At 37.9% G+C, this 12,500-nt stretch overlaps 1 protein-coding gene across 1 annotated transcript in view; it reads right to left on the bottom strand.

The window, feature by feature from the left end:
* The window catches only part of LOC149131143 (alpha-(1,6)-fucosyltransferase-like), a 51,573-nt gene extending 40,477 nt beyond the window's left edge, over nucleotides 1-11,096 (bottom strand). The window contains exon 1 of the mRNA XM_089341901.1: nucleotides 11,031-11,096. Coding sequence (XP_089198027.1) covers nucleotides 11,031-11,096 — 66 coding nt within the window. The remainder of the gene's footprint in view (nucleotides 1-11,030) is intronic.
* Between the last annotated feature and the right edge of the window lie 1,404 nt (nucleotides 11,097-12,500).

The following is a 12,500-nucleotide window of genomic DNA, read 5'->3' as shown; positions in this document are numbered from 1 at the left end:
AATTGACATTTGGTGCATGAGAGAGTTTGATGCAGCTGCTCTCATCTGCCCCTCCTGCCGTGAAGTTGGTTCATCTGGGACACCTGACAGGAAGTGGTTCAGCCTCATTCAAATATGGATTAGAAGCAACTCAGATACCCATACACAAGGTGTGTATGCTGTTAGATCATCGGGTGGCTGCATTTTTTTTAGGCGTTAGAGAATATGATCTCAGTGCCCTCATTTTCTTGTTTCAATCACTAGACAGCAGCCATGCTGGGGCACCGCCTTGAAGAGTTTTAGTCAAACAGATCGACCCCAGCACTTATTAATTTTTGTAAAGCCTGGTACTAATTCTGTCGCTTTTGCCAAACTGCTAAGTTACAAAGATATAAACATGCCAGCACTGGTTCTCAACAGGTGGTGGGGGACAAACACATACACAAAGACACACACACACACACACACACACACACACACACATGTACATATATAAATTCAAAAATCAAATAAGTTATCATTATCTTTAAAATAATAATGATAAAGTAGCCAGCAAATATAACCAAATAGGCAAAATATATACTCTTTACTCTCTTTTACTTGTTTCAGTCATTTGACTGCGGCCATGCTGGAGCACCACCTTTAGTCGAGCAAATCGACCCCAGGACTTATTCTTTGTAAGCCTAGTACTTATTCTATCGTTCTCTTTTGCCGAACCGCTAAGTTACGGGGATGTAAACATGCCAGCATTGGTTGTGAAGCTATGTTAGGGAGACAAACACAGACACAAACATACACACGCACATACGTATATATATATATATATATATATATATATATATATATATATATACGAGGGGCTTCTTTCAGTTTCCGTCTACCAAATCCTCTCACAAGGCTTTGGTCGGCCCAAGGCTATAGTAGAAGACACTTGCCCAAGGTGCCACGCAGTGGGAATGAACCCGGAACCCTCACTATATGTAAACACGCATGGAGAATGTAGTAGATATACTAAAAAACAGTTGTCCCCATTCATAAAACTACAAATGGGGACGAATTTGCTCCATTCTCCATGCATGTTTACATATAGTGAGAGATGCGTGACTTTGGAGGGTTTTAACTCTTCTTTCTAGGTTTGCTCAAGGTTCCATGCAGTGGGACCTGAACCTGGAACCATGTGGTTGGAAAGCAAACTTCTTACCACAAGGCACACACTCTTTTATTATTTTTGATTGGCAGAAACTTATAAAAGTGACTTGAGGGCTGAGTTCAGTTCTATATTTAAGAGAAGAGGAATTATTTACATTATTTACATTCGACGGATATTTGTCCTTATCTTGTTTGTTGTTAACACAACGTTTCGGCTGATATACCCTCCAGCCTTCTTCAGGTGTCTTGGGGAAATTTCAAACCTGGGTTCTCATTCCTAAGGTATTTTTCAATGTTATTATTATTATTATTATTATTATTATTATTAGTGTTCAGGCCACTGCTTGAAATCGAACTTGGATTCCTACGGCATATGGCGCAGTGGTTAAGAGTGCGGGCTACTAACCCCAAGATTCCAAGTTCGATTCCAAGCAGTGACCTGAACACTAATAATAATAATAATAATAACATCGAAAAATACCTTAGGAATGAGAACCCAGGTTCGAAATTTCCCCAAGATACCTGAAGAAGGCTGGAGGGTATATCAGCCGAAACTTGTTAACAACAAACAAGATGAGGAAAAATATCCATCAAATGTAATTAATGTTGAGGGCTGAGTATTTCATGCAAAGTACTTATCAAACAAGTAATTAAGCATTTTAATGAGTGCTGTGCTTTTGGCCTTTGAGTCACTTCTGTAAGTCAAGTGAATGGTCTTCAAAAAGAGCTTAGTAAAGGGAAACTGTGTAGAAGCCATATATATGTGTGTGTATCAAATATGTGTGTGTGTGTGTGTGTGTATCAAAAATATGTGTGTGTGTTTGCGTTTGTTCCTACCATTAGTTAACAACCTATGTTGGTTTGTTTATGTCTCCATAACTTAGCAGTTTGGCAAAAGACAGATAAAACAAGTACCAGACTTTAAAATAAGTACCACAATTGATTTGGCCGACTTATCGAGTGGTGCTCCAGCATGGCTGCAGTCCTACAACTGAAACAAGTAAAAGATGATAAACAGTAAACAATAAAAAGACAGTTGGGTTTAATTTAATGGAAATGTAGCTGCTGTTTCTAGCTGCTTGAATGGCCACTCAGTGACTCCGTTGTTGACTTGCCATTAAAAACGTCGATGACGATAATGTGCTTCAGCGGATGTTGTCAAGAGTCCAGCCATGAACGGAACAGACTAGTGACAAAGATGGTGGTGAGTTCTTGTATATACAATGGTATAGATTACACAATGATTATAGATTGCTTGAGCCAGTTTGATGAAGCATGGATTGTGAAGTAAATATACAATTGTATAATGATGGATATTGAGTACAGGTAGTTGGCACTCTACCACTTAGCTACTGTATTGATGGTGGATGGTGTGTGCGGAGACACGTAAGAGTAGCATATATGAACTGGCATAGGAAATAGCCTTCACCATTTATTTACTAATCTAGCACACACACACACACACACACACATATATATATATATATATATATATATATATATATATATATATATATATATATACATACAACTGTATATGTGTGTTTGAGTATCTTTATACAGGCACACACACACACACACACACACACACACACACACACACACATACACTTATAGAATGTGCATAATAGATTATTGTGAAGTTCCTATTGACAGAAAAATTAATCTTGAATTACACACTGGCGGGTATGAAATTAGTTGTGAAACAATTAGCATACCCCACACATATTGTATGTGTGTGTGTGTGTGTGTGTGTGTGCATCTTACTATTTTGTTTTCACACACACACCCCAGCACTGCCAACACCACTACTGCCATGTCCGAGCTCTATTATTATAGATTTCCTTTATTTTTACCGCTCTTTTCTATTATTAACTCAGCTGCCTTGTATGCTTTACATGATGTACTGCTGCTAGACCAGAAGATCAATAACTAAAAGCATTCTGAGCTATACATTGTTATATGTAGAATTGTGTGTGTGTGTATGGAAAGTACTGAGGAATTTGAGCTTTACAGTTTATACATGTGTGTGTATATATACATGTGTGTATATATACATGTGTGTGTATATATATATATATATATATATATATAAAGATTTACTTTTCGTAATGAGATAAAAAAAACCTGGAGCTTAATTATGGTCCATTCTTAGCACTTACTCAGCATTACCTGAAACCTCTGGGTCTAATTGACACCATTACCGCTCATAACCTATATATATATACATATATATATATATTCCAAGAGAGTTAGGGTTTGAGGATCCAATCCACTAAGGGATAATACATATCCAATATACTGCTGGGAGGATACCCAATTATTGTTACACTAGTGTTATACCAAGTGCAATAAGTGGGTGCGGGTAAAAGGGGGTTGTTTTACCCTAAATTTATATAGCAATAAGAAAATGGAGGGGAATATGAGGTACCCATCAACTTGCAGACACGGTATTCTGTTGATTAATCTGTTTATTTTATAACCAAAATGACAAAAAAAAACAATATACAGACACTTATGACATACCATGTCATATCCACAATTAAGATTTCAAATTTAAAGGACATTTAGCAATTGGAGAAGGGACAAAATCTTACAGCTGTTTCGGCCTAGCGTTGGCATACCTTACTTTTGTGTGTGTGTGTGTGTGTGTGTGTACAGTAACCAATGGAACAGCTTGCCTTTCCCAGTTAACTAAATATCTACTTCTTTAGGTTATCCATGGTGAGAGAGTCTCATGACAAAGATGTCATTCCAGATGCACTCTGGATAGATTGTGGTTTAGTTTTGTCAAGGTCAAGACAGCTCAGGTGCCTTGGGGGTTAGAGTGTTGCACTCAAGGCAATAAGATTGTGGTTTTGCTTCCTGGACTGGGGGATGTATTTGTTTAACTGAGCAAAACATGTTGCTCCAGTCCACTCAGCTGTAAATGAGTATGCCTGTGACAGAATGACACTCCATTGAGGGGGAACTTGGTGATCTTAACCACTTATATGCCATGGAAACTGAGTTAAATGGTCCTATGAGTCCTAGAACTTTAGACAATACTTAGTTTGTCAAGGTCGCTGTTGCTTCCACAGACATTGTGTGCATAAGACTGAATGCAGCATGGCTGAATGGCTAAGAAGTTTGTTTCATCATCCAGGTTCAATCCCACTGTGTGTGAGCTTGGACAAGTGTTCTTGACCAAAGATTTGTAGATGAAAATTGGGCTGATCAGACTATGTGGAAGCATGTCAGATATAAGTTGTACCTGTAATTGAAAAGAACTGCTTTATAAAACCCTATATCATGCTGATTCTATCTGTAGGTTGTATTAGTGCTACATGTGATTATGGAATATTCAGCCACTCATTAGTGGTATTTTGCTAAAAAGCACTATCCAAATGTGATTGATGCCAGGCCCACCTGACTGGCTCCTGTGACAGTGGCATGTAAAAAGCACCCACTACACACTGAGTGGTTGGCGTTAGGAAGGGCATCCAGCTGTAGAAACTCTGCCAGATCAGATTGGAGCCTGGTGCAGCCATCTGGTTCACCAGTTCTCAGTCAAATTGTCCAACCCATGCTAGCATGGAAAGCAGACGTTAAATGATGATGAGAATATTACAAGTATGATTTGCAAGGTCCATGGATTTTAAGGGGAACATTAATGGATTTGAAGGCTATATATATATATATATATATATATATATATATATATATATATATATATATAGTGGAGGCCCAGTGGTTAGGGCAGTGGACTCATGGTTGAAGGATCATGGTTTCGATTCTCAGACCGGGTGTTGTGTATGTTTATTGAGCGAAAACACCTAAAAGTTCCACGAGGCTCCGGCAGGGGGTGGTGGCGACCCCTGTTGTACTCTTTCGCCCCCCCAACTTTCTCTCACTCTTTCTTCCTGTTTCTTGAGTAATGCCGTGATGGATTGGTGTTGTGTCCAGCTGGTGGGGGGGACACACATACGCCATAGAAACCGGGAAACCGGGCCCATGAGCTTGTCTAGGCTTGAAAAGGGTGCATAAAATATATACTCTTTTACTCTTTTACTTGTTTCAGTCATTTGACTGCGGCCATGCTGGAGCACCACCTTTAGTCGAGGAAATCGACCCCAGGACTTATTCTTTGTAAGCCTAGTACTTATTCTATCGGTCTCTTTTTGCCGAACCGCTAAGTTACGGGGGACGTAAACACACCAGCATCGGTTGTCAAGCAATGTTGGGGGGACAAACACAGGCACACAAACACACATACATATATATATATATATATATATATATATATATATATATATATATATACACACATATATACGACGGTCTTCTTTCAGTTTCCGTCTACCAAATCGACTCACAAGGCTATGGTCGGCCCGAGGCTATAGTAGAAGACACTTGCCCAAGGTGCCACGCAGTGGGACTGAACCCGGAACCATGTGGTTGGTAAGCAAGCTCCTTACCACACAGCCACTCCTGCGCATATATATATATATATATATATATATAAAATTCTATTGTACCTGACCTCACACCTCTTTCTCTCTCATCTCACTCTATCATAGTTTCTTATTCCGCAGTCTACACCCAACTCAGCTGAAGGATCTTATCTTGGAGGTACTTGGTAACCTTACTGGTGCTGGTACCATGTAAAAAGCATTTGGTTCACTCTGTTAAGTGGTTGCCTTTAGGGAGGGAATCCAGCTGTAGAAACCATGCCAAAGAAGACATAGCACTTGGCAGGGACCTCTGGCTTATCTGTTTTTGCCAAACCATCCAACTCATGCCAGTATGGGAAAAAAAAAGGACATCAAATGATGGTATACTTCTGCGCAGATTCTGTCCACAACGAATTTCATTCACAAGGCATTGGTCAGCCCAAAGCTGTAGCAGAAGATATTTTGCCCAAAAGTATCCTGCAGTGAGATTGAACCTGGAACCGTATGGTCGCCATGCACACTCGCTAACCACACAGCACAACTACAAAACTATATTTGCGGTTGTGTTGTAGCTGAACTCAGAATTATTGTGGTCTAGTACAGAACTGGATGTTTTGCTGCGCATGTGTTTTGTATTTGTCTGAATCAGATAAGAAAGAAAACGATTATAAAAAAAAAAAAAAAAAAAAGAGGTGATGCGGCCATTTTTTGGATGTTATTGATGTCTCTTTGATCTTTGCCGGTGATTAGATTTGCGAGTGCAAAGCTGTCTGCTATCAGAGAATATTCTATTCCTCCATCTACGTTGAAATGATCAATGGGGTTTTAATTTTAGCATTTTTGTTTGTACATTATGTGGTTTGTTGTTGATTTTGTTTAGCCCTAGGTCATCTCTGATTAAGCACATTTATGACAAAAGGCATTCCAGCTGTAACTGTATATTTTCTTTTTTCTTTGGCACAGTATATCTAGGACATCATAATCATCCAATATGATTCATGTTTTTTTTTTCCTTAACTCAGTGGGTGGGTCAGCTATTTGCTGTTATTTTGTTTGTTACCATGGTGATGTGAAATGTTGTTTAACCTCAAAATAGCTCAGATCCATTAGATCATTCATCAAACAAAGACGCTCCAGACATGACTATCAAACCTTTTTGTATATCTAGGACTACACTCTATGTATATATATATATATATGCGCACACACACACACACACACACAGATGACGGGTTTCTTTCAGTTTCCGTCTACAAAATCCACTCACAAAGTTTTAGTTGGTCGGAGACTACATTAGAAGAAACTTAACCAAGGTGCCATGCAGTGGTACTGAACCTGGAACCATGTGGTTTGAAAGCAAGCTTCTGACCACACAGCCATGCATTTTTTATAAAATGTCCTTTGTAAATTGTTGGATGTCATTTATTATATGTTGTATATAACGATTAACTGGGTTTGGTTTGTGTATATCTGAACTGATGCTTTTGTTGTTTTGTTGTGTGTAAGGAAATTACATTATTTGTTTTGTTTTGGAGTTTTTTTTCAATTCTTTCAACCCCAAGTCATTCCTGATTAACCAAACCTACAATCAAAACATGTCATCAATGAAATTGACTAAAATCCTTTAAAAGCAGTGCTCCAGCACGGCCGTAGTCTAATGACTGAAATCAGTATAAAAGAATAATAATGCTTACTTCTCTGTCAGTCAATCTAGGAATATAATGGAAGAACACACAGGTCAATCATTGTTTATCTCATGTTATCTTAATTATAGTAGTTCTGCTGGAGTCACAGAATCTGGTTTACTGGCTCCACTCAATTAAAGTAATTTCTCCTTTCCCTAATCTCTGCTTATTCAAGACCAGAAAATATTTTTGTTTATCTACTTTTTTTGGTTTTGTCATAGACTTAAATTGATACCTTAATCCTCTCAATATAAATGTAAATTCTATGATCTTTATAAACTACTTCAGTACGTTTCACTATAAAATTGAGATGTTATCTAAAAATCTGACATTTTATCAAAATATTCCTAATTATGTCCCAAACCAAGAAGCCTATTAACTTAATCTTTACTTATGGTTTGTTTGGGTTTTTCTATCCCCCCCCCCTCCTTCCTTATTCTGTTTTGACCTTTACATTAAAATTATCCGACCAAAGAACTTTAACTCTATCATGACAATCATGTCTCTAATGAAATTATACACTGAATCTGTGTTTTAGTGATTTTGAAAATAATGAAACATTTGGAGAGATTAAACTAAATTACTTAACTTCTTCACTATTTAGCTGGTATTTGTATAATAAGTATGATGGAAAATTTAATCTAAATCTAAGGACAGTGAAACAGGAAGTTTTCTATCATGAAGCATCATGGATAGTTACTGCTGGTTTCAAGTCAAACATTTTGTGTAGCAAAGTCTAAACACAGTAAATTTGCTTTTTTGCAATGAATTTGCATTAAATATGATACATAGGTGGCTATTTTCTTTTTACCTAATACTGCTTCTGTTGCATATAAGGTATTTTTATTCAGCCAGGCAGTTATTCACAGGATCAGTGATTGCTTACTCACTGTTTTTCTGTGTATCAGTGAAGGTAGATTTTATCTTAACATGTCGTTAGCTGTGAGTGCATGCTGCTGACAACACCCAACAAGGTAGAAATGCATTTTGCATTCTCATCAACCGCTGCTGAGTCAGTTTTCCACTACTCCTGATATATATATTGTGTTCTTAAACACAGCACATCCATAGCTGATACTGTTGCCAGACAAATACCACAGTAAATTTGCTATTTATGATGTATTTACATTAAACATATGTATGATAAATGGATGACTATATATTCTTTTATTTTTTTACTTGTTTCAATCATTTAACTGTAGCCATGCTGGAGCACCACTTTAAAGGGTTTTTTTTTAGTCAAAGAAATCAACCCCAGGACTTATTGTTTTAAGCCTAGTACATATTCTATTGGTCTCTTTTGCCAAACCACTAAGTTACGGTGACATAAACGCCATTATCAGTTGTCAAGCGATAGTAGGAGGACAAACACAGACACAAAGACACACACAATCATAAATATATACATATATATATATATATATTCATATATATATATATATATAGATATATATATATATATATATATATATATATATAGTTATTAATATTTCTAAGTCTCTCTAAAGGAGACTACGGCAGCGGTACTGGAAATTAATAGTTATCGCCAAGCCAACATGGCAGTCCCAAAATTAGGACGAAAGCTGCCGTGAATTAGCTCCAAGAAGCCATCGCCTCTAGCTAGCTATGTGACACACGAAACCTGTGTCCTTTATAACCCTCGAACAGGGGAGCTAATTCACGGCAGCTTTCGTCCTAATTTTGGGACTGCCATGTTGGCTTGGCGATAACTATTAATTTCCAGTACCGCTGCCGTAGTCTCCTTTAGAGAGACTTAGAAATATTAATAACTCTATTTCTGAAAACCAGTGGATAGATTCCACTGAAATTAGATAAATAACCTTCGAGCAGATGGTCAGCAGCGCCGCCTGGCTAGGGCTTGGCTGCTCTGCATTGACAAGGGGCAACACCCTGAAACTAGTCTGCAGATGCCAAACCAGCAGGGGGACACTGCTGACCTCCCCTGTTCGAGGGTTATAAAGGACACAGGTTTCGTGTGTCACATAGCTAGCTAGAGGCGATGGCTTCTTGGAGCTAATTCACGGCAGCTTTCGTCCTAATTTGGTTAGCCTGAGGCTGTAGTAGAAAAACACTTGTCTAAGTTACTATGCCATAGGATTGAACCTGGAACTACGTGGTTGGAAAGTAAACCTCTGACCACACAGCCATGCCAATGCCTATGTTTAGTTTAAAATTGTGATGTGATAAAAAAACAAAAATTCAATTAAAATCTGGTAGGATTTGATCTTACACAACAAACCACAATGCAACAGAATATGGCCAGATAATATAAAACATTTGACTTGACATTCCAGCAACTTGAATATTTCCATTTCATTACATAAACACAATGCAGCATATTTATAAGGAATAGGTTATGGTGAGGGAAGATTGTGACGTTTTGTTTTTTTGTCCTACAGCCAGTGATAGTAACAAGGAGATAAATGTATTGAGTGTAATGTTGTTTTATTTCAAAAGCAGACTTCTTTTGCTAAGGCAGGTGGCTCAGTGGTTAGAGTGTTGCACGGTTATGATCATGATTTCGATTTCTGGATCAGGCAATGCATTGTGTTTTTGACAAAAAAAAAAAACCACACTTCATTTCAATGTTACTCCAATTCACTCAGCTGTAAATGAGTGCCACAAATAGCTGGAAAGTGAACCCTGCAATGGACCGATGTCCTATTCAGTGATGGTGGTGGTGGCTGGAGGAGGTGATGTCATTTATACAGAAAGGAAACCAGGTTAATCTCTGGTCTTATGAGTCATTAGCGACTTCCCTCACTAATGACTAGGTGTGTTTTATAAATCTGCCTATTTAAAGTATCATAAAAGCATGAAACTATTAGTAGCTCTTTCCTAATTTGTGCATTAAATTGATGTATATATATATATATATGTGTGTGTGTGTGTGTGTGTGTGTGTGTGCACATGCACACACAACTATCACACAATTTCCATCTACCAAATTCACTCTCAAGCCATTGGTTTGCCCGGGGCAATAGAAGACACTTACGCAAGGTACCACACAGCGGGACTGAAACCAGAAGCCATGTGATTGCAAACGCAAACTTCTCAACCACCAAGCTATTCCTGTACCTAAAGCCATGCCTGCCATCAAAAACTTTACATCTTTGTTTTTCTATTTGCTTTGAATACTGTCCAAAAGTTTGCTTGTTTTTACCGATTGACCAGTTGTATAAAATCTACTCACACCCACCCATCTACACCCATATATACATTCAGTTACTATGCTATAGATGAGGATCCTTTTATATATTTATATAGAATACATAAATCTTCTCGACTGTATTTTCTCTCTTTAATCTTCCTCTCTCATACAGACGCACTGTTTTCAGTCTGTTTCTCTATCACATACACCTGTACTGTATCTTGCTTTCCCTCTCTCTCTCAGTCTCTCTCTCTCTCTCAGTCTCTCTCTCTCTCTCAGTCTCTCTCTCTCTCTCTCTTTCTCTCTCCTCGCAAACATGCTGCTTCTTTCATGCAAACCCAGTCTTTCTCTCTTCCTCATACAGACTCACTGTCTCTCTACCTATGTCCCTCTCTCTCTCTCTCATCTACAAATGATGTCTTTCTCTCTGTCTCTCTCAGAGATATTATTTTTCTCTTTCTCGTCAATACAAACAACAACAACAACAACAACAACAATAATAATGAATGATTTCTGAAATCTATGGAATATTTACCATTCACTCTGCTATTTCTAATCAGTTTAAAGCTAGTCATTAGTATTTTTGTTTTCTTCTTTGTCAACATAACCAACCGCAGCAGCAGCAGCCATCATAAATCCAATATCCACATTTAGCTTAGCTCTATTCATATTGGACATGTTTAATGAAGATGTAAGAGTTCTGTATGCAACGGCTGGGCCACAAACTCAATACGACTATTTATCAATGATGACGATGATGATGATGACAGTAATAATAATAACAATAACAATAATAATAATAATTCTCCACAATAACAAATAGCAGAGGTCAATGGTTTTCTATTAATAAACATTAATAGGTGTTTGACTTCATTGCTTTACTCTATTACAACTAGCCTTCATTTATTGTTTTAACTGCATTGATTTTTATTGCCTATGAGTTCCTTTTGAAGCAAGAGGCAACTGCAGTTTGGTAACTTATTGGAACTTGTGTAATATATATTTGTAGAGTCAAGAACGGGTATTTAGTCAAGAGCGAACCAACTGGTCGGATTTATTTGTTGTTTTCTGTTCGATGTCATTGTGGCAGTATTTGTTCAAGTGAACCAAAATAAGCACCATTGTTGATCCGCTGATTACCTAGCTTGGCCTCTCTTGTTTCCTCTTTTTGCCTCTGAGCAGCAATACCAATTTCTATAATCTACTTCCTGACAATCGCTTAATTGCATCTCTCTCTCTCTCATACACACACAGAGATTAAGTCTGGGTGATACATCAGTTTGGCAATTGAAACAAATAAAAAGAATGGCTAAAGAAATAAAATAAAATGAAGCAGGAATGTGTAGGTAGAGTGGCCGATGGTGTCAGCTGAGATCTATCTTGTCAGTTGTGTATTTCATTGCTGTCTTCAGCACTGTCCTCCATTCCCCTGCCATAATTATCTTTGTCATCATCATCCTTGCTGTCATCACCATCATCATTGTTGTCATCGTCATCATCATGATCCTCATCATCAGCATCACCATCATTGTGATCATCATTGTCATCATCACCACTACCATCTTAAACACTGCATAACACCAATGAGGAAAAGTTTTAAAAAATATAGTCTGGGTACAGACATGGCTGTGTGGTAAGATGCTTACTTCTCAGCTACAAGGTTCTGGGTTCAGTCCCACTGTTTGGCATCTTGGATCAGTGTCTTCTACTATAGCCTTGTGCCGACCAGAGCCTTGTAAGTGTATTTGGTAGTTGGAAACTGAAAGAGGTCCAATCTTATGTGTGTGTGTGTGTGTGTGTGTGTGTCTTTGTCCCCCACCACTGCTTGACAACTGATGTTGGTATGTTTACATCCCTGTAACTTGGCAGATCAGCAAAAGAAATCAATAGAATAAGTACCAAGCTTTAAAAAAAAGTACTGGGGTTGATTCATTCTCACTAAGAATTGTTCGAAGCAGTGCCCCAGCATGGCCACAGTCTAATGATTGAAAGAAGTAAAAGATAAAAGAGACCCAGACAGTGAACAGTGGTAATGTTAGTGGTATTGGTAGTAATGCTGAGAGTGAAGAGGTTGTAACATCG

The sequence above is a fragment of the Octopus bimaculoides genome, chromosome 25 (assembly GCF_046866305.1).
Source record: "Octopus bimaculoides isolate indiv1 chromosome 25, ASM4686630v1, whole genome shotgun sequence".
In the NCBI taxonomy this organism is placed as follows: domain Eukaryota; kingdom Metazoa; phylum Mollusca; class Cephalopoda; order Octopoda; family Octopodidae; genus Octopus; species Octopus bimaculoides.
This window is presented reverse-complemented; position numbering and strand designations above follow the sequence as displayed.